The sequence below is a fragment of the Thamnophis sirtalis genome, unplaced genomic scaffold, assembly GCF_051295495.1.
Source record: "Thamnophis sirtalis isolate CommonGarterSnake01/CBP01778 unplaced genomic scaffold, rThaSir2_p1.2 scaffold_4, whole genome shotgun sequence".
Lineage (NCBI taxonomy): Eukaryota > Metazoa > Chordata > Lepidosauria > Squamata > Natricidae > Thamnophis > Thamnophis sirtalis.
In genome coordinates, this window is record NW_028261384.1 from 372,493 (window position 1) to 399,940 (window position 27,448).

The window sequence follows — 27,448 nt, forward strand, 5'->3', positions numbered from 1 at the left end:
ATGACGCTCTGTATATTGTAAATGTGAGTCAGGGGTCGTGTCAAAGACGTGGCCACGGGGATGCTGCAAAGGTCGTAAGGATGAAAAATGATCCTTTTTTCCAGTGCCGTTGTAACTTTGGTCACTAAACAAACTGTCATAAATCGAGGACTTCCTGTGGATGTGGGGCTTGGCTGAATGGGTCTTTTGGGGGAGGGGCTGTTAACACCCAAAGTACCAGGTGGGGCAGCTCTGTGTAGACCAGTTGTGGTGTCGTTCCCGTCACAATGCGTCCTCAAAATCAGTACAGAAAATGGGGAAGGGGCAGAATTGGTTGCCCCTCCTGGATGCTTTATCTCCCCCCTTTGCTCCCCCACTGCAAGAAATATATACAGGCAGTTCTCAATTTAAAACAGTTCACTTAGTGACTGTTCAGAGTTATGGCCAGTGGTGGGTTCCTACCGGTTCAGACCGGTTTGGCGGAACCGATAGTGGTTTGGGAGCCTGGGTCGCTGGAACTGGCAGTGACTCAGGCTTGCCACGCCCCCAAACCGGTTCTCCGGGTGATGCCATCTTGTTTTTCCGCTTCTGTGCATGCGCAGAACAATTTTTATTGCACTGTGCGCACATCAAGCGCACGAGTGTGCAACGCCTGCGTATGCAGTGCACCCAAAAGCCAACTGCCGGTCGTGTCTGCTAGAACCCACCTCTGGTTACGACGGCACCGAAAAAAGGGCTTAGGACCATTTTTTACACTTACGACATCGCAGCATTCCTAGGGTCACGTGATCCAATTTCAGATGCTTGGCAACTGACTCCTAATTATGACGGTCGCAGTGTCCCGGGGTCACATGATCCACTTTTGTGACCTTCTGACTCTCAATGGGGAAGCCAGATTCACTTAATAAGCAGGTTACTAATTTAAGAACTGCAGTGACTCACTTAGCAACATTGGCAAGACCAGTTGCAAAAAGGGGCCCATGTCCACTGAACCAATCACTCGCTTTGAGACAAAGGTTTGGGCCTCCAGTGTGGTCGTAAGTCCAGGACTGCCTGGACTTTCTGACCAGCTTTCCTCTTTTCCAGGCAATCTTTGCAACTTCCAGGCTGAAGCACACAGCCCTCCCCTGTGAACCCCCCCCCCACAAAGAGACCAGACCTGTGGGGAGGGGGTTTAGTCATCCACTCCAAGTTTATTGGGCATTGGTTGCTACTGCCGAGGACAGCATGCGCAGGGGGCGCGGGATGTAACGTGCGTCATTCTGATGTGTGGGGCAAGCTGGGAGAAGAGGGGGGTCTGGAAACCTGCAGTGTGGAGGGGTGCCGTCAGCACCCCCTTGATGGAACCTAGCTGTCTGCTACTAAGTGAGAGGGACCGATGGGGAATGACAGGAAGGGGGTTGCATCCAGCAGGCTGCTGCTTTAAAGGGGAGGGGGATGCAATGGGACGTGGGGAGGAGACCTCCCCCCATTCACCACTGTGTCCCCCTACACCCCATTTTCCCATCAGTGGGAACATTTAGGAGTGGCTGAGAAAGTGGGGTGCACTGTGCAGAGAACACACCCCTCAAATAGATGGGGAGTGATGCCCTGCCTGCAGCCCCATGTGTAATGGGGAGGAGCTGTGAACACAGCCCGGTTTCTAAGAGGGGAGGAGTGATCCAGCAGTAAATGACCCACACCCGCCTGTCTACAACTCTCACAACTTCTCAGCTCTCCCATGCGGGCTGCTCCGATCTCGAACGGTCCCCCCTGATGGACTCAAAGGGCTTGGAATTATTGCTCAGCTGGAGCCTCCCCACACCCCACCGAGAAATCGCTTTGGTGAAGCAAAGGTTGGATTATGAAAGTCCTGGAGGGGAGAGGGTCTCTCAAAAAAGAAAGCGGGGTACGGGGGCCCTCCGAGTATCACAAAGACTCCCCATAAGGAGATGGGGAGGTGTCCCGCTGCCCTCCTCAGGGGTTCCAGCTTGGGGTCCCTATAGGAGCACCCATTTTTCTCCTGGACTCCCCACTCAGCCACCGGGTTGATTGAAACCCCGGAACCCATGAAGGATGGTACATCACAAAGTTCAGATCCTTGCCGTCAGCGTCCTGTCAGCTCCGCCTACATCCTCCTCATGTCCTTCACACCACGTCGTCGTCCACAGTTCTTGCAGCCCTTCCGCCAGTTCCCCAGGCATCCTCCGGGATCTGCCCAGCTGTTAGGCCAGCTAACGTCATCATGGGAGAGTGGCTAGCTCTGCTCGGCCATGCCAGGCAGCCGCCCCTCGGGTGGGTCGCGCAGGCTCCTGGCAATCTTTGTCCACTGTATGCTCCCCATCGTGAAGAGACCCTCATCTGGGTCTCCGTCCAGAGTTGATTAACTGCCGGGGTCCGAGCAGTGTCTGTGCAAATCGGGAGGCAAGTCCGGTCCCCCCGTGGCAGCCAGCTGTCCCGGGAGAGAAAGGCGCCGAGGGGCCACGCAGGGCGGCTCCACCAGCAACACCACCTCATCAGTAGACTCGGTAGTGTCCACCCGGAGAGATGGAAAATGAGGCATCTGAGAAGGGATGAGAGGAAGATCAACTGTAAGTGGCCTTGGGGGAGGTCCAAGCCCCCTTGAAAGGGAAGGGATGGCTAGCACCCACAAAGGCAACGGCTGATGCCACATGAATCTGGTCCATCTGACAGACTCATGTCCATCCGGAAGGCTGGGATCCCGGAACACCAGGTGAGAGTCCGGCACAGGTTTCAGGAGCTGAAGATCTGGGGACAGGGCTCAGCTCTCTGAGGGGACACTCACCTGTGTCCGGGTGCAGAGCGCCTGGGCCAGGATGGGGGGGAGGGCCAGGGGGTGCTCCCCTGAGGTGGGCTCGGCGTTCGATGGGGGCTGCGGAGAGGAGACGGCGCTGTAGGTGGGAGGCACCAGGATGGCTTGGCGCTGCAGCAGCTGCAAGATGGAGGCCACGTCCGTTGTCAGGCGGTTCTCCAGTCTGGGTGGAAGCGACGAGAGGAAGGTAAAACGGCTGGCAATGCTTGGCTCCCACTGCTAGGTGGGCCGAGAGGGTAGGGACCCAGGCAGGCAAACAAGGCATCTCTTCCACGGATGTCTGTCCGTGGTACACACTGCCTCCACATCCATCTGCAGTGCCTTTGTGTAAGGAAGAGACTCCCTCCACCAACACACACACAAACACACACATACACACACACACACCGTCCCATGTCAGAACAGTGGCAACTTCCTTGTTCCACCCATCCAATTTGGCTTTCTCCGGGCATGAAGGGTCCTCCGTTGTTTCCCCCTCCCCTCCTTCTAGCCAACTCTTGGGGGGGGGAGCCTGTTTTTCCAGAAGGGGCTGGAAAAGTGAAGAGGACACCACCAAGAAAGGCCCTCTTGGCCTTGGGTGGGGAGGAGGAGTATCCTTCAACCCTCCCCCTTCCCTTTGCCAGCAAATCCCCAGGAATGATTCTGCTGAAGTTACAGGGCACAACCACACACACACACACCCTCTCTACCTGTTGAGCTGCTTCTGGAGCAGGTCCAGGCGGCCTTCCAGCTCAGCGCGATGCCGCCTGCTGGAGGGGAGGCTGCCGCTGCCGGCCAGGGGGAGGTTGAGGGTGGGACGGGCAGGAGTCGGGCAGCGGGGCAGCTCCTGATACTGACGTTCTCGGCTCTCACTCCAGAAGCTGAAGATATTCGACACACCTGAAAAGGCTCCTGGGAGGGGACACAGGAGGGATGTGTGTGTCAGCCCCAGGGGTCACTGCGATATGGGCAGGTCAGCCTCTAACCAGCCTCCCCCCAGCCACAAAGAGGGGCACTGCGCCGTGGCTCCTTGCAGGCCGGGAGAAGACAACAGCACAGCCTTCCCGCAGCGTAAGATGGGATGGAGGTCCCGTGTGATGGGTGAGGGAGGCCAAACCCCTCCCTCTTCTGTCCCCTATCCCCATTGATGATGTGGGCATGAGCGCCCCAACAGGCCTTACCGGATAGAGGGTTGCAGGAGTCGCTGCTCGGCTCCTCAGGGAGGGCTGCGGAGGGCGGAACAGCCAGGGGTCCCATGGTCACATGGAAAGGCGACAACTCCGTGGCCCTGGAGATGGGGACGGGGGTCTCCTCCTCGTCACTAGAGGCGGGGCTAGACACGGCTGAACTGCTGAGGCAGGGCTCCCACCTGGCAGCAGCGGGAGCCTGGCAGTTCTGGCCCATGTGCAGCACCTTGGGCTGGGACCTCGATTCCCCCAGGTGTTCGTCTGTGGAACAGGGAGCATAAAATTACTTTAGGGGTGCAGGTGTGTCTCAGGCAACGTCTCCAGGCAAGTGGGCCTAGGGCAAGGTTGTCAAACCCTGCCGCATTGTAGTTCTCCTCCATGGACCAGCCGTGGGGAGATGGGATGGACACTTCCTGCAGAATCTTGCCAGTCATAATGGGACACGGTGGGGTTCGTGAGTCCCCCTGTTCCCCATTTTTGTCCTGGATGCTCCACCCAGCCACCCTCACCTCTCCATGCCCCATTTTGGCCAGTAGGATGCTCCAGGAAGCTGTGTAGGCCAAAAATGGGGCACAGGGGGGACACTGCACACCCTGTTTTGGCTGAAAGAGGGACCACGTGCCAGTCCTTTGCTATTTCCAGGCGGGCCCCATGGGCCAGATTTAAGCACTCCACACACCAGATCCAGCCCCCATGGGCCTTGGGTTGGACACCCCTGGTCTAGGGTCTTCTGGTCCCCAGAGGGAGGGCGGGAAGGAGGGAGGGAGACCCAACCTTCTTTGCTGGGTGAGCAACGATGCCCTCTTTTTCCATCTCGGTTGGCAGTTCCAGCTGCCGGATTCTCACCCAGAAGATCAGCCCCCACCCAAAGGATAGCCACAAAAAGAGGCAATCTGCAGTGGCCGTACATGTGTGGTTCCCCCTCGCAGACTTCTCCCCCCACAAAGCTGTTGCTTGCTCCTGGCCCTTCAACCATTTGCTCCATTGGGATCAGCAGATGAAGCCAGGATCACACTGTCAATTCCTAAAGTTGCCATGGTGAGGAAAGGGGGGGGAGCACATTCCACACATACTTTCGGCCAGAGTCGGATCTCAGATGACTGCAGCAGGCATGGGAGGGGCGCACCTCATTGGGGAATGTGATTTATGACACAGACTGAGGGGAGGGAAGGAACAGGGGCAAAGTTCAGCTATAATTCAACGAAGCTCAGATCTGACTGCAAAAAGGTCTTGCCAAAATGGGGCTCCTAATAAATGACTGGTTTTCTTTTGAAACTTGGCTCCAGACTCATGAATCAATTAGGGCATTTTTAGGAAACCTGACACGACTCCTTGAATCTCTTCAAGGCTCCGATGTGGGAGGGGGAGGTTGAGGGCCCCTGGAAGGAGGAGCAAACTTCAAGGGAGGGGGGCAATGGGGCTGGGGGCACCCTCTGGCCAACGCTCACCTTTCTCGGTGCGCCGTCGGAAGGAGAGTTTGCGCCGCCGCATCCGGTTGAAGCCCTCGTTCATCTCCTCACTGCCAGGCGAACCCGGGATCATGTTTGTCTGCAAAGCCAAGCCGAGCGTTTACTTGGGGACAGGCGAGGCTCAGTAGGAAGGATGGGTCTGGGGAGCTCCGGGGACCCCTAGCCCGGGCTGGGCAGTCCCTCCCAAAGCACTCACATCTCGCAGGTTAAACGTGATCTCCAGGTTGGACCAGAAATGGTCAGAGAACTCCGGGTACATGTCCAGCACCTCCAGGAGATCTTCCCGGTGGATCTTGTGCAGGTCACAGTACGTCAGGGCTCGCACATCGGCATTAGACTTGCCGGGCCGCGCATAGAGGTTGAGCGGCTCCCCAAAAATATCGTTCTTCCCTGGGGAAGTAGACAGAGAAGGCGCAAGGATGGTGGGACACTAGCCAGAAGATGTGTGTCAGCTGCCACCTTATGTTTGTCTCGTGCTTCACGACAACGACAGACTGCCCTGAATTGTGGGGAGGGGGATACAAGGGGGAATGCTTGGAAATCAGTTGCCAAGGGTCTGAATCTTGATCATGTGACCACGGGGAGGCTACTGTGATTCCCCGAAAAATACGACCTAGCCTGAAAATAAGCCCTAGTTAAGACCTTGCCCTCTCTGTCCCACCGACTGGTTGTACGAGGTGGGGTGAGGCGCATGTGTAAAAATCAAGCAGGGGTGTGTCTGTGGAGCTGCCCCATGCGCCCTGCACCGCCACAGCCAGGCCTCCCACGTCCTGACACCTGTCCTGCCACATCCGGACTTCTGCAGCCACTTGTAGCCGCTTCCGGGAGGACACTGCGAGATTTGTCACACCGTTGCTGCCACTTGCAGGAGGCTGTGTGGCATGTCGAACTGGTCAGGCAATGGGGCGACAGGTGTTGGGGCATGGGAGGCCTGGCTGTGGCAGTTCTAAGGGAAGTACCGTATTTTTCAGACTTTAAGATGCACCAAGATTTCGAAGAGGAAAGTAAGAAAAAAAGTTTTGGTCTTCCCCGGCCCCCAGGACCACTCTGCAGGCTTCAGTAGAACTGGGGGAAGGCAAAAATGCCCCTGTTTTGTGGTAAAACGGCTCATTTTTTCGCAAAAATGGGATGCGGGGCAGGGCTTCCGCAGGCCAAAAATGGCTGTACTCAAGTGTATACAACGCACCAACATTTCCATGTGCTTTTAGGGGAGAGAAAGGTGCATCTTATACTCTGAAAAATAGGCAAGACATCACCCCCAAATAAGACCTAGGGCCCAAAAGAAACTAAGACCAGGCCTTATTTGGGGGGAAATACAGTACAAGGGTTGTGTGAAAAACTTTTATAAGTCACTTTTCTCCGTGTCAAACGGTCACTAAACAAATGTTTGTATCTCAAGGATTACTTCGCAAAGATGGGTTCCTACTGGTTTGGATCGGTTCGGCCGAATAGGTAGTAACTCAGCCGGAGACGGGACCGTACCAGTTCTATCCTGGGTTCCGCCATCTTTATTTTCTGTTCTGCACATGTGCAGAACAATTTCGTTGAAAAAATGTAATCCCCCCCCTTTTTAATGGAGTGTGCATGCCAGTCCCAGAGAGGCCCCCGTTTCTCCCTTCCCCCAGCCCTGCTGAAGCCTGCAGAGTGTTCCTGGGGGCCAGGGAGGAGGAAAACGTTTGCCGGAGCTCCCTTCGTTCCGGCGAGGTTGGAGGTGCCTCCCCCCACCCTTGTCAAAACTTTTCACCACCGTTTCAGTGGGCATGGCTTGGTGAAGGGGTCATGGGACTGGGTGTGTGTGAGTGACATCAAGCTGGCCATGCCCACTCAGTCCCATGCCCCCCATCTAGCCACACCCACTGAACCGGTAGTAAAAAAAATGTGAAACCCACCCCTGATTACTTGTATTAATACAGGGGCGCTGCCACCTTCCAAGGGGCATTCTGGGAGGAGACTTGAGAGGGAGGGTTGTCCTTTCTGTATGAACAGTGGCAGAACAAGGATGGTGAGGGAAAGCCCCTTCCTCACCTAGGATGGCCACCACCACGTCTCCTCGGAGGATTTCGATGGAGCCGCGGGAGATGAAGTAGAGGGCAGTGAGGACGTCTCCGGCGTGCACCAGGGTGTCCCCGGGCGGGGCGTGGGTGGTCTTGAACTTCATGGCCAAGGCGCGCAGGCAGCCCTTACTGGCGCCCCGGAAGGGACGGCAGTTCTGCAGCAGGGTGCGGTTCAGGTGCAGGCAGATGTCGGCTTGCAGGCACTCGGGGAATCCCTTCAGCACCTGCAGGGGGGTGAGAGTTGGAGGGGGCAGAGTTTGAATCGGGGCCCTAGGAGCTCCCCGTCCTGAGAAGTACCCGCGAGCGGTGGAAACGTGCGCTTGCTGATTGTGCCAACGAAGAGTGTGAGCACATGCTCATTGCAGTGGTGGGTTCCGGATCCCATTGCAACCAATACGCTGCAATGGGGCCCGGCATCCACGTGAAAACGTGCAGCACGCGCGTAGCACCCACGACGCCCCAGCTGCTCGGTGGAGCATCGCGCAGGCATCATATGCTCCATGCACGAAAGCCTTTATCGGCTCAAATAGCAGTAAGGAGAGTGGACAGGCAGGTGGGCCCTCCAGAGCACCATACCGGAACAGTACCTGGTGCTCCCAGCACGCACCGGTACGCCCGTACCGGGCTGTACCAGTTGTATCCCACCACTGCTCACCTGCCACCCAAATATGTGGGGATGTAGATACATGCTCAACCACTTCTGTGGCTCAGTTTGGAATGTCTTGAAGCTCGGTAGTGGACCATGGACCGGATGTTGTGGACTCCTGTTCTGTACTCCTTGGGTGTTCGAATGTGGGAGATCCCAGTGGCACAGGCGCTTCCATCCCCAGGATCCCATCAGGGGGACACTGGACCCCCAGACCCTCAGGAGGAGGTAGCAGCCAGGTCCTTGGGAGGGGGGGGCAGAGGGGCTACTCAAACTCACCGCATTCATGTCAATGCCGTTGGTGTACGACCAGGCGTGTTGGAAATATTCTTCTAGGCGCTGGCGTAAGGGGTTGGGGATTTGGTGGAAGCGGATGAACTCTCGCACCCGCAGCATCTGGGTGTGGTAGCGTGCGGTGCCAGAGTACAGCCGCTGGATGATGGCCGAGACGTTCCCAAAGATGCTGGCGTACATCAGTGCTGGCGAGAAGGAAGACATCCGTCAGCTACTATCACTCCCGGTGCCTGGACTCAGCATTTTGGCACCCAGAAAGGGTTGTGCCTCACACAGCGGTACCCCTGGCCAGGCTCAAGACAGTTCCCCCACTATGCGGCAAATCTGGGTATAAACTCCCCCCTCCCAATCCACAGGGCGATACGCAACACGCCGCCTGCTGCTATGGAAAAGCTGTGCTTTGGAATCACTCAGTTCCAGCTCGTCCTGCACGCCAAGAAGAGTTTCTGTGAGCATGCACAGAGAGCACCCACCCATTGTGAGGGGCCGATGCTCCCAGGACATCAATCTAAGGAAACATTGTCCCAAATCAGATGCCCTCCTGGGCGGCCGCCCCAACTGAGCCTCCCCCCCTTTCCCTGGGCAGCCACACTCACAGCCGATCAGCATGACGCAGATGGAGAAAATCTTTTCAGGGTTGGTGTTGGGCGACACGTTGCCAAAACCGACGCTGGTGAGGCTGCTGAAGGTGAAGTAGAGGGCGGTGATGTACTTGTCCTTGATGCTGGGGCCAAGGTGCGAGGTGCTCTCATTGAAGGGCTTGCCGATCTGCCCGCCCAGTGAGTGCAGCCAGCCGATGGTCTTGCCCTCCATGTTGCCGATGGCATACCAGATGCAGGCCAGCCAGTGGGCGATCAGGGCGAAGGTGCACATCAGCAGGAAGAGCACCGCCGCGCCATACTCCGAGTAACGGTCCAGCTTGCGGGCCACGCGCACCAGGCGCAGCAGCCGGGCCGTCTTCAGCAGCCCAATCAGGGTGGTGGTCTGTGTGGGCAGAAGTGGTGGGGAGGCTGTGAATTTCCCAGAGAGCCCCACTCTCATCCAGGGTCACCCACAGTGTCCCTCAACCCCTTTGCGCAGGCGGTTTCCACCCTGCGGTCCGCCGATTGTCATTCTCAGTGGGGACTCTCGGAGGCTGCACAGAGCACAGTCCCCCAACCTTTTCGTCGAGGGGAGGAGGTTGTTTGAGCCGAGTGGCAGGCCCACGCACACACCAATTGCCATTGTGTATGCCAGTGTTTCTCAACCTTGGCAACTTGAAGATGTCAGGACTCCAACTCCCAGAATTCCCCAGCCAGCGAATGCTGGCTGGGGAATTCTGGGAGTTGAAGTCCGGACATCTTCAAGTTGCCAAGGTTGAGAAACACTGGTGTATGCCCTCGGCTACTGCTCGCGTAAGTGTGGTCTGAGTTGCCCGTGACCATGGCATTTCCCTTCTGGACCACCAAACGCCCCATGAAAGCTGCCCAAGGGCACCGCGACCCCTCTCTGCCAGTGTGGGCCTCCTCTGTGTCGACCTAGTTTCTCCCCACAGCCAAGGGAGTCCTGAAGGGGGCCACCCAGCTGGGCTAGAGGCAGCGATGCCAGCTTTGAGGAAGAGCCAGAGCTGTCTAGACGGCCAGCCGTGCCAGCGGGGTCGCTCTCCACCCTCCCTCCCTCCCTCCGGCGTGCCACCTTCAATCCCGCTCCTCATTGCAGGCAGATCTCCAACAGATCCATTTCGGCTGGATCAATAGGAACCACCTTACACCGGGAAGTCAGAGCCCGCCGAGCTTCGGTTGCCAGAAAGACAAAAAATGAACATCTGGCACAGCCCAAATCAGAGCTTCTGTCCCCCAGCATGCCCGCTTCAGTGGCGGGGAAGGACACCTCCCCCCATTGTCCTTCAAAGTCCCTGACAATCAAAAGTGCTCCCTCTCCCTCTACCCGCAGATCATCAAACGACTTTCAAAAAGCAAAGACTTCCCCAATTTTTCCCCAAACCTGACACAGTGCAGCTAGTCCTCAATGTACAGCAGTTCATTTAGCGACCATTCAACGTTACCACGGTAGTGGAAAAAAGTGACTTGGGGCCGTTTTTCCCACTGACAACAGCTGGAGCCTCCCTGTGGTCACGTGAAACAAATCCACTTGGTAACGGACTCTTGTTTATGATACTCGCCACATCCCAGGGTCACTTCATCCCCTTTTGCGACCATCTGATGGGAAATCCCGATTTGCTTAACAGCTGTGTTACTAACTTGAACAGCCGCCGGGATTGTCTTAACAATGGTGCGAAGGAACGTCGTAAAACAGAGCCTAACTCGCAAATGCTTCACTTAGCCAGAGAAATCAGGGATTCTGTAGCATTCGTAAGTCGCGGACTCCCTGTGCCCTCGTGAGAAGTGGCAAAGGTGGCCCACCACCAAAGGCTGCCCCACCGCCACCATCCCAAGCGGGCCAAGCCATTCCTGACAGGGTCGTCTCCCGCCAGCCGCCCCCAGTACCTCTTCCGAGCCGGAGCCGAAGATGAGCAGGTCGAAGGGAATGGCCGCCACCATGTCGATCAGGAACCAGCCCTTGAAGTAGTGGATGGCGATCTTGGCCGGGTGGCTGACCACCTCTTCGTTGGTGTTGACGTAGGTGGTGCGGAAGTTGATCAGGATGTCGATGATGAACATGATGTCGACGATCAGGTCCACCACGTTGAGGGGGCTGCAGGAGTAGCTGCAGGGCCGTTGGTCCCGCCCCTCCGGGTTGTTCAGCAGGAAGGCGGCCGAGTACGGGGTGAAGATGGCCGTGTAGATGACCAGCAGCAGGATCAGCCAATCCCAGACCGCCTTGAAGGGGCTGTAGTGCAGAATGGTCCACTTATGGATGCGGGGAGCTTGCAGCTTGTATTCCGGGAGGACATCGGCGCCCAGCGACAGCACCTGTGGGGCAGGAGGGAACCTGAGCAACTCTAAGCTCCGCCCTCCCGGCCCCGGCCACGTCTAGGCACCCCCCCAAGTTTCCACTAGCTCCCCTTTCTGGATGTGCTCTTCAATGTGGGGTGTCTCGGGCGCTCCCTAGGAATGCAGGTCGGCTCTCACAATAGCCGCAACAGCCGCAACAGCCACAAACCCCACACACGCACACTCAATGGAACAACTATCCCCCATCGCCATGTTCAGTGCCCCATCCTGATCCCCCCCCACCTCCTGAAAAAAGTAATTGTGCTCCAGGCTCCACTTGAATACGGCAAATCATGCTCACCACGTAACACAAGTCGGACTACCTTGTGATGGAGAGGGGGCACTAAAGGCCACCTGTCCCACCCACCCCCTGCTCCAGCCCAGGGGTGCACAGAGTAACAGCCACCCAGCCGCCCCTCAGTCGCATGCAGCAGTTGAAGTCCCCCCCCCCCCCCGCTCTTAATCATGCCACCTGGGGGATTCTGGGAGTTGAAGTCCTCCTCTCTTAAGGCAGGCCTCTCCTTGCTCTCTTCCCCCTCGACTGCCTGGTCTCTCCCTGAGCCAGGAAATGTCTGCGGCTCCCTTAGAGGCACCTGAAGCAAAGACGATTCCTGCCGTGCCTCCCAGCTACTCCGAGGGTAGCAGCTCTGCCAACTGAAAGCCAGGCAATTATCTCTTGCCAGAGGCTGCCCTGCGCTTGGCACTCCTGCCCTGCACTGCCCCCCCCTCCCCACACAACAGGGCAGCCTCTGAACCCCCACCCTGGGCAGGGAATACCCAGGGGGACAAGGCAGAGACAGAAGGCCCTGGAGCAGAGGTGGGTTGCTACCGGTTCACACCGGTTCGGGCAAGCCGGTAGTGGAAATTGCGACTGGGTCCCTGAACCGGTAGACGGCAGGCTCGCCAGGCCACCAAACCGGTTCCCCGGTCGCCGCAGCACCTTTTTTTGATGTTTTTAATGTTCTGCGCATGTGCAGGCCTATTTATAGGCAACTGTCCGTGTGTGCGAATCGTGCGCGCACCGAACCGGCAGTAACGCTGGCACAACCTCACCCCTGCCCTGCAGGAGTCTGCAATCCGGGCACATCCAGGTCCATGTGCCGCGTTCTTATCCCTGCTCGGCCTAGCCCAGGGGTGTCCAACTCAGTTGAATGGAGGGCTGCCTCGGGGTTGTGGTTTTGACCTCGGAGGACCCTTAAGCAGCAGTCCCCCTGAGCGCGTGCAGAGTACGGTTCCCGCCTGCCAGTTCCCGAAATGCTGGGCACCTCTCTTGAAGAACTCAGAACGACCAACAGTTCAATCCCCACGGCTCACTCCGAGGAGAAGCATGGCGGAACCTGCCCCAGTCCAGTCCAGCCCCAGGCCCTCCCCCCAGAAGCCCTTTTCCTGAAGCCTCAACTGCCCTCCGTGCCATTCTTGAGTGGCAGGTGGAAGGGAACCCTAAGGATCATCTAGTCCAGCCGTGTCCAACCTTTGCGCCTTGACGGCAGGGCAGGAGAAGAGAACCAGGCCTCCTTGGTGGCGGGCCAGCGGTTGTGTAAGCAGCGGGTCAGTGTGCACGCACACAGCTGGACTTGGGAAAGTCCATGCCAGTTCCCTGCTTATGCAACTCGGTTCCCAACAGCTCCCCCTCTGTGCTGCGGCCCGGGGGGGGTGTGTACCCCAATTTTGCCCAGTGAGGAGATTTCAGCTCACCAGAAGACCCCATTATTGTGGGTCCTATGAGGGAAATCCTGGGAGAAGAAGGGAGCCCTCTCCACCCGAGGCTGCCCTTGAGGAAGTGCCAATCAAGAGTGCCTCTGAGCATGTCCAGAAATCTTGCGTCCCCCACCCTTCCTCTCCTGGGGAGTCCTGATCACCCCACGGCTTGTTAGCTGGGGGCAGCTTACCGTCCCCCTCCCCGCTCCTCCCCGCCATACCTTCTCCGTGTCTTTCTGCCGGCCTCTGGCCTGGGGGGGCGTCCCCGTCCTGGTCCAAGCAGCTGCCCCAGAGGAAAAGACCCACAGGTGAGGCGGCTCTGGGGGGGGGGGGGAGGAGCTCAGAAGGGGCAGCCCAGGGCAGAGGACAGTCCTGAACCAGCTGCAGGAAGGATGCCAGCGTCCTCCCGGCGAGTCCCGGGCCGTGCAGGGGGCTTCCTCGCAGCCAGTGGCCACAGACCCTGGGCACCATCAGCCATGCTGCTGCCAAGCCAGGCAGCCCCGCCAGACACAAGCAGCTGGCGAGGAAGTGGGGAGCGCATAAATTATCGGGGAGGGAATCTTACCCAGCCTGCCCTGCTCTCCAAAGAGGCATCTCCCCCCCCCAGCCAGGCAGACGGGGGGAGCGCTGGGGTGGCCCTGTCTCTTGCCATCTGGGCCACAGTCCAGAAGCCCCCCCCCCCCGCGATAGCTGCTCAAGGGGGGAAGCCTCCCCTCCCACGGAAAGCAACAGAGCCAGGCGGACGGAGGGGTGGAAGGCAGCCACGCTGGTTTGGCGCAGTTATTTTGGTGCCAGACGGGTTGGGGGGGGGGAAACAAGCCAGGGCTGGGGGGGGGGGACACCAACATGCCAGGGAGCCCAATTCCAGATTCCCCACATCAGAGGAGTTCCCTGCCCCACGGTGGCTGCTCTGCAAAGCAGAGGGATGGGAGGCCTCCTCCGTGCCAGGCCAGGTGCCCATGACGCTGCCCACTTGCTTGCCAAATATGGAAGGAGTCTGGCACCCAGTCTGATGCCAGAAAGTCCCCCCCCCCCCGTTTGTTTGTTCGGCTGAGTCTCCTTCCCCAGAAGAGAGGGGCGCAGGGTCCCCATCTGAACCGGCTACCTCTTTAAAGCTTGGCCCGTTTTCTCCTGGAAGGCGGGGGAGGACAGCGGGGGGGGGGGGGGAGAAGGAAGCGGGCCCAGGGCGGTTTGCCTGGAACTGACCACACTGCTTGGCCCGGGAGCTAAAATTAGCCACCCGTTGCGCTGTGCACCAAATTGGGACAAAAACGCTCTCTTTGCTGGAAATGGAGAGTGTGTGTGTGTGTGTGTGTGCGCGCTGAAGGCGCGTGCGTGCATGGGAGAGCAAGCTCTTCCCCTGGGCCAGGGGGCGAAGGAGAAGGGGGCAGCCCCTCTTTGGGACCTGCAGGCTTGGGAAACCGGGACGAGGGACGAGCTCTCCCCCCAAAAACAGGGACCTCGGAGCCCTTCCTGCTCAGAGCCCCCCGCAGCAACTGGACCAGCCCCAGAGTCTTTGGGACAGGAGGACCCACAGAGGGGACCCAAGTTATCTGAGTGTGTGTGAGTGAGATCTGGAAGAGGGGGGTGAGAAGGAGGGGGCAGAGTCCTCCCCACCTCACAAGGGCCTGGCTTTATGTCCTGCGCGGAGGGGAGCGTGCTGCCCCCTCCCCTAGGAGCACGGGAGGAGTCCAGCCCTGCCTGCCTCCGGGCTCTCCTTCCCGCCCCACCCCCACACTCAAGGGGGAGCTGGGAGGGGCAGGGCATAGCAGGCATTGCCCGGGGATGGGGGGGAGAGCTTCTTCTGCCCCACCAGCCCTGGAGGGAGGGCTGCGTGTGTGTTTGTGTGTGTGTGAAATTTCAATTTTCACAGCAGCCACCCACAGGAAGGTCTCTTCAGGGTCCAAATTGCTTGGGGGGGGGGGAGGGGGCGGCGTTCCGAGAGATCCACCATCCAATCCCTTTAAGATAGGGGGTCTCCACCCTGGGCCAATTTCAGACTTGTGGACTTCAACTCCCAGAATTCCCAGCTGCTTGGCGGAGTTATTTTGTTGCCAGATGGGTAGAAAACACGGCAGGAGTGTGGGGGGGGGAGGGGGGGAGGGAGACCCTGGCTTGGGAATTCTGGGAGTTGGAAGTCCACAAGTCTTCAAATGGTCAAACTTGGAGACCCCTTAAAGGGACCAGATGGTGGATCTCTTGGTGCCCCCCTCAACCATTTTGAGCTGCAGGTCAGGACTGGAAGAGACCCCAGACCTTATTGTGCATTGCTGTTCTGAAATTTGAGACCCCCCCCCGTTCCGCAGCCTTGTCTCTAGGGCTGGACTAGGGAATTCTGGGAATTAAACTCCACAAGCCAAGTTGGAGACCCCTGCTTTAATGTGATAGAGCCCTCTCCACCCCCCCCCCTGGAAATTGCTCTCTGCACCCCCCCTAGAAAAAAGCCTTCAACCCACACCTTCCAGCCCCAGGACAAGGGAACACAGGGGGCTTCCCCCCACATCCGATCCATGGGGCAGACCCGGAGGGATGCAGCGATATAAGAAAACTCTCTTTTAGCAGAGAATAACCCGAAGCCAAGACTTCAAGTCTCGATTTCGGGTTATTCTCTGCTAAAATTTCCATGCCAATCCTTCGGAGGGGCGAAGCTGCCCGAATTCAAGGATCCAGGGGTGGCCGATCTTCCATGCCAATCCACCGGATCCCAACCTCACGCCCCTCCTCCGCCAACCCGCTTCCACCTGCTAGAAAAGATGTTTTAATTGGCCGATTCCAAATTTCTAGGTTTATAATAAAAGTTTATAGGATGATGATATTGGCTGCCTGTTTTATGGACGAGGGGAGGCCAGATGGGACAGGGAAGCCCCACCCCCGATTTGGGGGAGGGGGGAGAAAAGAGGAGAGGGGCACCACTTTTGTTCACAAAAATCAAAGAAAAACAAACACCCCCAAACACACAATCTCGTGCGCGCCGCACAAAAAAACCCAACAACTGGTTTTCCTAGGAAACGATCTATTTGCTAGACGGCTGCCAAGGATCGGACGTCCTGCTGACAAGATCCTTAGTCGTCCATCAATGCCATCTCAAATTCCAGACGTTAAATGCAACTTTTTTTGGCGTTTGTGTGTGGAAATTTGGGCAAATTCTCACTTCTCGGGACAAAAGTCGGGGCGCCGATGGAAAAAAAGGGTGAATCTTAAAAATTGGGGTCACGGACGGCTTTGACGCCCGTCCTGATCAAGGGAGAGGAGTACGAGGGACAACCAAGCATTTGGGGGGGCCCCAGTGATCATCTAAACCAGGCGCCTGTTGAGGGTGGGTGGGGGAGGGGGCACCCCAAAACCGACTATTCTGGTATGGGCAATCTCAATACTTTGGGGGGCTGCTGAGAAGACGTCCCTTTGGGGTTGGGGGGGGCTTTCTGATTTCATCCCACCCAATTGGGATCCCGGGGTTGGTGGGGGGTGGCAGGGGAGGGGCTTCGCAGGAAGAAAAAGACCCTCTGAGCAGGAAGGGAGGAACATGCAGCGGGAGGTAATTCAACAGGGAAAGCCCTCCACAGTTGCCCCCTTCTCAATCCTCAGACCCCCCAACCCCTTTGGCAAAAGGCGGGAAGTCAGTGCAACGAACGCAAGCCCCCTCCCCACTTGGGGTCCCAGAGACATCTCTGGGGTGGGGGCCACTGGAGCGAGGACGGGTATATGTGTTTCTTCTGAGGAGGCCTCCGACTAATGGGAAAGCCACAACGGCCCAGTTTGGGGGAGGGTCTCCTTGTGGGTAGGGGCTTGGCAGACCGGGAAGAGCCCACGAAGCATCACCAGGTGTGTGTGTCTGTGTGTGTGTGTGTGTGTGTCTGTGACTCCTCACAGCTGAGGGGCTCTTTCTGACAATGCCCCACTCTACAGGGAGCTGCCCCAAAACAACAGAGCCTCTGAGCATACCCAGAAGTTCTTCTTCGCCCCTCTGGAATCCAGATCCCCAGACTTCTCCCCCCCCCCCACACACACACTATAAAACCCCTGCTCCGCCCCACCCACCTCTCCCCCGCCGTACCTCCTGAGCCACCAAGCTGGAGATGCGGACGGCCCGACGGACACGCGAGTCCTTGTCTTCCAGCTGTATCGGCTGCCGGTTTCTGCCCCGAGGCATCCCGGCCGGAGGGAAGGGGCTGGCCGCTCAGAGGGGGTGTTCGGAGGGTCCGCAGCTGCCCCGCCGGGCATTGCAGGCCGGAATGGGGAAGGGGGGCCGGCCCAAAGAGCAGCCCGAGGACTCCAGGCAGCTACATCTGGAAGGACCCTGGCTTCTTCGGAGAGCGGCTGGCAGAGGGAACAGCTGCCAGCTCCTTCCCTCCCCGCTCCCCTCCCCCTCTGCTCCGCCCTAAGAGGCACCCCCCCCTCCTGGCTCCTCTGGGCCCCTCCCCTTACTCAAACCTTCCCAAAGATCTCTTGGCAGATGGGACAGACCGGGAGCAGCCGAGATGGGAGATGCCGGCTGCCGACAAGGGATGAACCCCCCCCCTCACCTTGCTCCCCCCCCAGTCCCTGGGGAAAGCAGGGGTCACCTGCTCTGTTTTTTGGGGGGGGGGTCTTTTCCCAGGCCCTGCAATGCAGCGGCAGAGTCTTGGGTAAGGGGAGAAGGATGGGTCACCTTGAAGTGAGCTATATCGCCGTTTCCTGCAGCGGCCTTGGCAGTCAGCTACAAATTATGGGGCTGTCCCCCCCGTAACACCCCCTTTTTTGGCAGGGGATCCTCGTGATGCATCTCAGCAGGAAAGGCTGAAAGAAGAGCCCCCCCCCCTCAATGCGTCCGTGGCTCTTTTGCTGCTCCCTCTGGGAGGAAGGTCCCAAGGTGGGCAATGCCCCTCACGGCCTCCTTCGACGCTGCCCCCCATCTCCGGGCACCCGTCCTGCAGCCATCAAGGCTCCGAGCTGTGCCTCTTTGGCCCCCAGGGGACCTGAGAGGAGCCCCCCCCTCCCAGGCTCCACCACCAGTGGGGGAAAGACCCCCGCCCTGAAATCGTGGGAGGTTCGCAGGGTCTCCTCCTGGCACCTGCGTGGGGAGGCAGGCGACTGACGCCATCCCAGATGAAGCTCCAGCCTTGGGAACATCAAGACGGTTCCCCTGCCCCCCCCTGGCCCCCCCCTTTCACTTGAGACGGGTGGATTCATTTGGCCAACCTATTGGCTGCTCCCGTCCCCCTGCGGAGCATCCCTAGGCGGCCCAGACAGAGCTGGATGTTTGGGAGCAACCAGAGACGACCCAAAAACACCCCGGGGAAGAAGGGGAGCCAAGGCCAATCCTGAAACTGGAATCTCCTACCAGATCTCTCTCTCCATCTCTCTCTCTTTCATTTTCTCTCTTTCATTTTCTCCCCCTTCCTCTTTCCCTCTCTCTTGCTCTCCTTCTTTCTCTCTCTCTCCATCTCTCTCTCTTTCTATTTTTTCTGTCTCTCTTCTCCTCTCCCACTTTCTCTTTCTCTCCCTTTCTCCCTCCCTCCCTCTCCCTCCCTCTCTCTTTTTGTTTCTCTTTCTCCCTCTCCCTCACTCTGTCTCTCTTTCATTTTCTCTCTCTTTCCCCGCCTCTCTTCTTCCCTCTTTCCCTCTCTCCCTCCCCTTCTTTCTCCCTCTCCATCTCTCTCTCTCTTTTTCTCTCTTTCTGCCTCTCTCTCTGTCTCTCTTTCGTTTTCTCTTTCTTTCTCCCCCTCTTCTTCCCTCTTTCCCTCTCTCTCCCTACCCTTCTTTCTCCCTCTTCATCTCTCTCTTTTTCTCCCTCCCTCCCTCTCCCTTTTTCTCTCTTTCTCCCTCTCCCTCTGTTTCTCTCTTTCATTTTCTCTTTCTTTCTCCCCCTCTCTTGTTTCCTCTTTCCCTCTCTCCTTCTCCTTCTCTCTCTCCATCTCTCTCTCCCTCTCTCTTTTTCTCTCTGTCCATCTCTCTCTTTTTATGACTCTCTTTTCTCCCCTCTCCCACTTTCTCTCTTTCTCCCTCTCCCCCGTTTCTCTCTCTCTCCTTTCTCCCTCCCTCTCATCTCTCTTTTTCTGTGTCTCTCTTCTCCCCTCTCCCACTTTCTCTTTCTCATTTTCCCCCTCTCCCCTTTCTCATTCTCTTTCTCCCTCTCCTTCTTTCTCTCCCTCCCTTTCTCTCTCTTTCTCCCTCTTTCACTCCCATTCTTCTTTTTTCTCCCTCTCCCTCTTTCTCTCCCTCCATCTCTCTTTCTCTTTTCCTGTCTCTCTTCTCCCACATTCTCTTTCTCCCTCTCTGCCTCTTTCTCCCTCTCCCCCTCCCCCTCTCTCTTTCTTTCTGTTTCTTTCTCCCCCTCTCATCCTTTCTCCCTCTCCCTCTTTTTTTCTCTCTCTCTCTTCACTATATCGCCATCTTTCTATCTCTCTCTTCTCCCCTCTCCCACTTTCTCTCTTTCACTCACTGCAGGTCTGCGGGGCGGGGGGGAGAATGCTCTTCCCTGGGCGAGGGCATCGGTCAAGCAGGCCAGCGTCCCCCACAAGCATGAAGGATGCATTCTGTGCACCCCTCTTCACTGCCAAGACCCCCCCCTCCATAGGAGCCACTTCCTGGGGAGGGGGGGCTCTGCAGTTGCCAGGCAGAATTTCCCTCCCCCCAAAGAGGTGCCTGGATCCAAATGGCTGGTTCCTAAATTTGGTGTCTGCACCTTTGCCGTCCTGAAGAGGAGACGGCCTGATAGCTGTCCCCACAGAGGCAGATACCACCCACAGGACTCAAGCACAGGAGACCCCTCCCCATCCTGTGTCCCCCCCTCCCCCAATTGCTCAATCTTCAATTGTAATCACACACACACCGGTTCCTCTTTGCTGCCCCTTCCCTGGCTGCCTTGCCATGTTTGTTGCCACCTCAGCCACACTAGGAATGGACTAGATGACCTCTGAGGTCCCTTCCCAACTCTGCCCTTCTATGATTCTGTAAGGGCCTCCTGCTTGAGCAGGGGGTTGGACTAGATGACCTACAAGGTCCCTTCCAACTCTTCTCTTTCTATGATTCCGTAAGGGTCTCCTGCTTGAGCAGGGGGTTGGACTAGATGATCTCCAAGGGCCCTTCCACCTCTATTCTGACCAATCCGAGCAGAAAGACCAAGGCACTCCTCCTGAGCAAGGATGTGTTTCCCCCTACTGCCCTTCTCTGCCAGTGCCCGCCGAGGCCCCCGTCTATCCACCTGCCAGCCACTGGCGACGCCCAGCAGAGGGGCCTCCGAGCGTTCCTCCTGCAGGTTCCCTGGCTCTCACCTGGGTGACCTTCTCTGTGACGTTGTGGGTGCGGTCCTTCAGCTTGCTGGGGGCGATGATCTCCTTCTCGCTGGAGGGGGAGGTCAGGAAGGCCTCGGCCTTGAAGTCCACAAAGTTGAGGGTGATCTGAGGGATCTTGCTGATCGCCCGGTAACGCATGAGGTCCGAATCGGAGGTGGAGTTGAGCAGGTGGCTCCGGGCGTTGTTCATGGCCCCTGCTGGGAAACCCCAAAGGTGTGAGCAAAAGAGGGGGGGTGCTTCAGTCTCCCCCCCGCCCACGTGAGGACACCCCGAGCCCAAAGCCTGTGCCCTCTTCATCGGTCCGGCTGGCCAAGGGCACCGAACTCTCCCGTACAAAGTCGCTCAACAACATTCCACCCCAAACCCTCACCCTAAACCCTAATCCTTACCCCAACTCCCACCCTAACACTAACCCTAAACCCCAACCCTCACCCTAAATCCTAATCGTAAACCCCAACTCCTAACCCAACCCCAACCCTAACCCCTAACCCCCGCCCCTAACTCCAACCCCAACCCTAACTCACCTTGTCTAACCCTCACCTTAACCTCTAACCCTAAACCCCAACCCTCCCCCTCACCCTAACCCATTGACAAGACATCCCCAAATCTGTTTCTGCCAAGACGGGGAGAGATCTCCTTCTCTGCCCCACTGGAGTTGTGGGTACTCCAACACGGGAGGTTCTGGAGAAGAGATGGAACCACCATTGGTTCCATCCATTGGTTCTGGAATGGTAAAGGCTCTCTTGCTTGAGCAGAGGGTTGGACTAGAAGACCTCTAGGGGTCCCTTCCAACCCTATTATTCTCTTATTCTGAATGGCATAGAGTCTCCTGCTTGAGCAGGGGGTTGGACTAGGTGACCTCTAGGGTCCCTTCCAACCCTGTCTTTATTATTCTGAATGGCATAAGGTCTCCTGCTTGACAAAGGGGTTGGACTAGAGGACCTCGAAGGTCCTTTCTAATGCTATCAGCAGTGCTTGCCTGCCCAACCTCCTCCGGACTGGACGGCACATCCGTTGGCACCCCTCGCACCCTGCCTCCCAGCACCCGTGTGGGGACCCACCTGTGCTGGCATGCCGGCTGTGGGCCCAGCCTTTCTCCCCTTCGCCCTTCATGGCCTCGATGTCGTCCACCGAGGACGCCCGGCGCACGCTGTAGAAGCTCTCGCGCGAGCGGCTGCGGGTCAGGCTGCAGTTGGAGAAGGAGGCCTCCAGGTGGAGGAGGGTGGCCTTGTCCATTCGGGGCGAGGAGTGTGTGACCGGGGGGTCCTCTCTGCCGTCCCCCCTGTGCTCCATCAAGGCACGCCGGTCCTCTGGCTCCGGTTCCTCCTCCTCCTCCTCCTCTTCCTCGCAGCCCAGGCAGGCGTGGTCCAGGGAGGAGGTGACTTCGTCCAGAGCCACGGACTCACTGCTGGGCTTGGACAGGTCCACCACCACGGCTTCATCCGGCTCATCCGGCGGCAGCGACTGCTTGCTCCCGGCCAGGGCCAGCAGTGCCGGCAGCTTCAGTCGGAAGGATTTCCCGCGGCCTGGAAGGCAGAACCGGGAGGCGCATTTGAGTGGCGGGGTTGAGAGGGAAGGGCAATGAGCCCCTTCCCCATCTGCAGGTCGGACTAGAAGACCCCCGGGGTCTCCTCCGCCTTGGCTACAGATCGACTTACAATGGCTTATTTAGCGACTGTTCAACCTTACAACAGGGCCGCTAAGAAACTGTTGTTCCCTCTTGCGATCCCCGTGGTTGCAGGATCAACATTCGGATGCTTAGAAAGGGCCTCGTTTTTGTGACGATCGCAGCGTCCCCCGGGCCACGCGATCCCCTTCGGGTGAGCGGAGTCAACCACTTAATGACCGCGTGGCTATGGGCCTTGAGTTGGACCCCGCTGGCCTAGGGGGATAGGGACGCTTTGACCACCAGGGGTCAGCAGGCCTCCTTGTGGCCTGGCCCGGAGGACGATGGAGGCTTCCAAAGTGCCCCTCATCCCCAGCAGGACCCACCAGTAAGAGGAAACCTCTTCCCGCCTGGGGCCTTCACATAATCCCCCCCCCCGCACTTTGTGCTCTCTCTCTCTCACAAACACACACACACACAGAGAGTTGCTTTCAGAGCCGAAATTGTGCCCTCTTCCCTGCAGAGAAGCACCGGGACAGGCTGTTCCTGTAGGAAGGAGACAGTCACCTCTGCCTGTCCTCCCCATCTATCCTCCCACGCGGTTCTGCTCCTCCACCCCACCCCCCTCCTTCGGCTCTCGGCCAAGCTGTCGGAGCAGCCTGACCCGAGGGGACCCCGGAGTCCCCGCCCGGGACCAGCCCCTCCCCGTCCTCCAGACAGCCCCCCCAGCCGGTCACGGAAAGCCCCCTTTCTTCTGCTGCGGCCCCCACCCCCAAATCCCCGTCAACAAAGGTGTTCCGCTCGTGTGGCTGGGGGGGAGGGAGGGGGGGCCCCGAAAGCCTCCCTGTGGCTGGGAGACTTGCCCGGGTTTCCATTAGCTCTTCCTGCAGCATTTTTAAGATCTGGTCACCCTGGAGGTTGGGGTTGCCAAGGACCATATCCTCCAGGCTTTGGGCCTCTGGGGCACTCGCCCCCCCTCCACCCTCCGCGGCTGTCCTCCCCCCCTTCCCAACCTCCCCTCTTCTCTCCCCCGTGGGGTCAGACTAAGAGTAGATAAAGGACTTTCTCCTCGGGGCTTTGCCACCCAGCCCCACTTCAGTAGGCAAGTGGGGGGCACGGCAGAAGGGGGCAAGGGGTTGTTTAGACTGGGGGGGGGTGTGTTTGCCAGCCCCAGAAAGTCAACCAGAGCAATGAAGAGCTAACCCGGATTGCTTCTTATACCCCTATCTGAATAGGATGGTATCAATCAGCGGCCCCCAACTTTGCTGGTGCAGAGACCAATAGCAATAGCAATAGCAGTGAGACTTATATACCGCTTCATGGGGCTTTCAGGCCTCTCTAAGCGGTTTACAGAGTCAGCATATTGCCCCCAACAACAATCCGGGTCCTCATTTCACCCACCTCGGAAGGATGGAAGGCTGAGTCAACCCTTGAGCCTTGGATGGATAGATAATAGATAAGATAGATATAGAAGATAGATAGATAGAAGATAGATAGATAGATAGATAGATAGATAGATAGATAGATAGATAGATAGATAGATAGCAATAGCAGTTAGACTTATATACCGCTTCATAGGGCTTTCAGCCCTCTCTAAGCGGTTTACAGAGTCAGCATATTGCCCCCAACAACAATCCGGGTGCTCATTTCACCCACCTCGGAAGGATGGAAGGCTGAGTCAACCCTTGAGCCTTGGATGGATAGATAATAGATAAGATAGATATAGAAGATAGATAGATAGAAGATAGATAGATAGATAGATAGATAGATAGATAGATAGATAGATAGATAGATAGATAGCAATAGCAGTTAGACTTATATACCGCTTCATAGGGCTTCCAGGCCTCTCTAAGCGGTTTACAGAGTCAGCATATTGCCCCCAACAACAATCCGGGTCCTCATTTCACCCACCTCGGAAGGATGGAAGGCTGAGTCAACCCTTGAGCCTTGGATGGATAGATAATAGATAAGATAGATATAGAAGATAGATAGATAGAAGATAGATAGATAGATAGATAGATAGATAGATAGATAGATAGATAGATAGATAGATAGATAGATAGCAATAGCAGTTAGACTTATATACCGCTTCATAGGGCTTTCAGCCCTCTCTAAGCGGTTTACAGAGTCAGCATATTGCCCCCAACAACAATCCGGGTCCTCATTTCACCCACCTCGGAAGGATGGAAGGCTGAGTCAACCCTTGAGCCTTGGATGGATAGATAATAGATAAGATAGATATAGAAGATAGATAGATAGAAGATAGATAGATAGATAGATAGATAGATAGATAGATAGATAGATAGATAGATAGATAGATAGATAGATAGCAATAGCAGTTAGACTTATATACCGCTTCATAGGGCTTTCAGCCCTCTCTAAGCGGTTTACAGAGTCAGCATATCGCCCCCACAGTCTGGGTCCTCATTTCACCCACCTCGGAAGGATGGAAGGCTGAGTCAACCCTGAGCCGGTGAGATTTGAACCGCTGAACTGCAGATCTGCAGTCAGCTGAAGTAGCCTGCAGGGCTGCATTTAACCACTGCGCCACCTCAGTGGCACTGGCATTGGGGGGGCCGGAGGGAGGGAGGGATGGTTACTTGTATTGTATTCCCCACTGCAGTCGTTAAAGATTTCTTCTACGTTTCCCTTCTTGGCAGCCCCAAAGACACACGGCAGCTAAAGAAGCGTCATTGTCTTGTCTGAAGACCAGCCGGACGCACAGATGGGGTTTCCAAGGGCGACCGTTGCGTCCCTCCGCCCCTCCCCTGCAGACAGAGCCCCCCCCCTACCTGTGGGCAACCAGGCGGCGGGCGACACCCAGTGGTTGGTGTTCTTGGCCGAGCTGGTCAGCAGAGCCCGGTCCACCACCACCTCGAAGTTGAGGATGAACATGATGACGGCACCCTCCTCGTTCTTCACCGGCACCACATCCACCAGGCACAGGAAGCAGCTGCCTGCCAAAAAAAGGGGGAGGAGGGGGGAGATCAGAAGAGGAGAGAACCCCACTTTCGCTCCCCCTTCCTCAGGGCAGGGGAGAGAGTGAGGGGGGGGCTAAGACCCTCCTCCTCTCTTCCATCCCCCCAGACTGCTGCTGGCAAGGACACCCCCAACTCCGAGGGGAGGTTTGGGCCCCGCGTGCCTCCGGTCCCCTCCAGAGATCATTCAAAAGGGGGGGCCCTCGGGTGGCCCCAGTGCCCTGGAGGTGCCACCTGTGCCAACAGCCCTGGGCTGGGTAGAAGTCCCTCTCCCTTCACGCTCTGCAGCTCAATGACAGTCAAGAGAGCTGAACAAATGACAGACTGCAGGATGGGATGGGAGGGAACAGGATTAGAACTAGAACAGAATAAATGGAGAAATAGAATTAGAACTAGAACTACACTAGAATATAGAATAGAACAGTGTTTTTCAACCTTGGCAACTTGAAGATGTCTGGACTTCAACTCCCAGAATTCCCCAGCCAGCGAATGCTGGCTGGGGAATTCTGGGAGTTGAAGTCCAGACATCTTCAAGTTGCCAAGGTTGAAAAACACTGGAATAGAATAATAGAGAATAGAACAGAGTTCGAACTAGAACAGAATAGAAGAGGCAGGAGGGGTAACTCATTGTGCTGAATGGAGGGAGGGGGCTCCCACACCTGGGTTTGACCTCCATGGAGATTGGGGGAGGGGTCAGGCACTTCCCAAGCTCTCGCCCCCCCCCCCTCCCCGGATGGAGGCAGTGCCCAATCGCTGGCATGAAGCTTCACCTGGCATCCTGGGAGATACTTGGGGGGGGGGGGGTTAGTACCCAGTAGCGACCAACGAAGGGCCAGGTGAGGCATTTGGGGGTGCAGCAAAGGACCCCACTCTTGGGGGGCAGACGCTGTGTGTTTAGGGAGCCGCCACCAATAAGCAGCAGGGCCACCCGATCACCCCCACAATAGTGGGGTGCCACTGGCGACCCTCAGCCCCACTTGGGCCAAACCCGCCTTTCCACTCCCAGGATCTGGACTGAATCCCCCCCCCCAAAGGTCACACTCGCGGGGCACAAACCCCAATGCTTAGAATGCTCAGAATGGAACATTCCCTCAAGCAACCTTCACACGTCCCTCCCTCGTGAATTCAACCGAGCCTCCAGTCACCAAAGCCGCCATCTTCTCCCTTTCCAAACGTTAAGTTGCTAGTCCTCAGGAAGGTCAAGCCTCTCGCTGGCTGGCTGAAGACCTCTGGGGTTGGAGCAGCCCTCCTTCCCCCCTCCCCAGAGCCCTCCCCCTCTCCCCTTCCTCACCTACCCCCTATCACGCAGCCCTTCCCCTGTGAAGGGGACCAGGGCACCCCTGGGCCCACGCAGAGTTCATCGGGGAGTTCAGCCCTGGCATGGCTGGTGTCCCAGTGCCGAGGGAGGGGGGGGATTCTCTCTCTGCACCCCAAGTGAGGCCGGGCACCGCCAAGCGGAAGCCGGCTTGCCAAGGGCTGACTAACATGCCCACCATAGCCAGAGATGGGCCGTTTTGCCAACCTGGGACAGAGAGAGAGACAACTGGGGAATTTGGCAGGGCATTTGGCATCCAAATAAGGCCCTGGCCAACTGCCGCCACCACCGCACGATGGCAACCGGCAAAAGCAGAAAGGGGGGGCTGACCCCGAAAAAGGCAGGTTCAGAGGCGGAGCAAAGTTTTGGCACCACGAATACATCAGAGTGGAGGTGAAACCGCACGAAGAAGCAGGAGTGACCCTCAGAACCGGGGGCGACAGGATAACAGTGTTTCAATATTTGGGGGGGGGGGCTGCCCCAAAGAAGAGGGGGTCCCCTTGTATCCCAAAGCCCCAGAGGGCAGGAGAAGAGGCAACAGAAACCAGCCAAGGAAGGAAGAAACCTGGCATGAAGGAGGCATTTCCTAAAAGGCAGGGCAATTAACCAGGGGAACTGCTTGCCACCAGAAGTTGGGGCACTGGAGGTTTTGAAGAAGAGACCGGACAGCCACCTGTCTGAAATGACATAGGCTCTCCTGCTTGAGCAGGGGGTTAGACTAGATGACCTCCGAGGTCCCTTCCGGCTCTGTGATTCTGTAAGGCTCTCCTGCTTGAGCAAGGGGTTGGACTAGATGACCTCTGAGGTCCCTTCCAACTCTCTGCTTCTGTAAGGGTCTCCTGCTTGAGCAGGGGGCTGGATTAGATGACTCCCCCCCCCCAAGGTCCCTCCCCACTCTCTTATTCTGTAAGAGTCTACTTCTCTAGCAGAGGGCTGGACTAGATGACCTCCAAGGTCCCCTCCAACTCTAAATCTGTAAGTCTGCTTCTTGAATAGGGGGTTGGACTAGATGACCTCCGAGGTCCCTTCCCTCTCTGTCATTCTGCTCTCTCTCCATAGGCTGCCCCATGTCAAGAGAGACCTGGCGCCTCCACCAGCAGTCCTCAACCTGTGACCAACCTTCCATTGTTAAGCGAGCCATTGGTGAAGCACGGTTTGTTCCGTCTTACGAGTGTTCGCAGGACGGTCGTTAAGTGAATCTCTGCAATTATGACCTGAGCAACA

The 27,448-nt window shown here is 57.3% G+C and overlaps 1 protein-coding gene across 1 annotated transcript; it reads right to left on the reverse strand.

Annotated features, from left to right (window-relative positions):
- Positions 1-1,152: 1,152 nt before the first annotated feature.
- On the reverse strand, positions 1,153-27,365 carry LOC106539088 (voltage-gated inwardly rectifying potassium channel KCNH2). Its single transcript, XM_087712208.1, has 14 exons — positions 27,344-27,365; positions 24,724-24,888; positions 21,387-21,851; positions 20,305-20,519; positions 10,907-11,332; positions 9,017-9,404; positions 8,406-8,605; positions 7,452-7,704; positions 5,623-5,816; positions 5,406-5,505; positions 3,952-4,218; positions 3,481-3,682; positions 2,765-2,954; positions 1,153-2,521 (listed from the first exon to the last, which is right to left on the reverse strand). The coding sequence occupies exons 1-14, from the start codon at positions 27,363-27,365 to the stop codon at positions 2,342-2,344; spliced, it is 3,267 nt and encodes a 1,088-aa protein (XP_087568334.1). The 3' UTR covers positions 1,153-2,341.
- Positions 27,366-27,448: the final 83 nt, after the last annotated feature.

Excerpts from the sequence above, each read along its gene's own strand:
- LOC106539088 (XM_087712208.1), bottom strand. The coding sequence starts at position 27,365 with ATGGCTCGCTTAACAATGGAAG. Across the intron at positions 9,405-10,906 it reads TCGGCTCCGGCTCGGAAGAG|ACCACCACCCTGATTGGGCT; the intron begins GTACTGGGGGCG and ends CTGCCCACACAG. Across the intron at positions 8,606-9,016 it reads CTGCGTCATGCTGATCGGCT|CACTGATGTACGCCAGCATC; the intron begins GTGAGTGTGGCT and ends CCTTCTCGCCAG.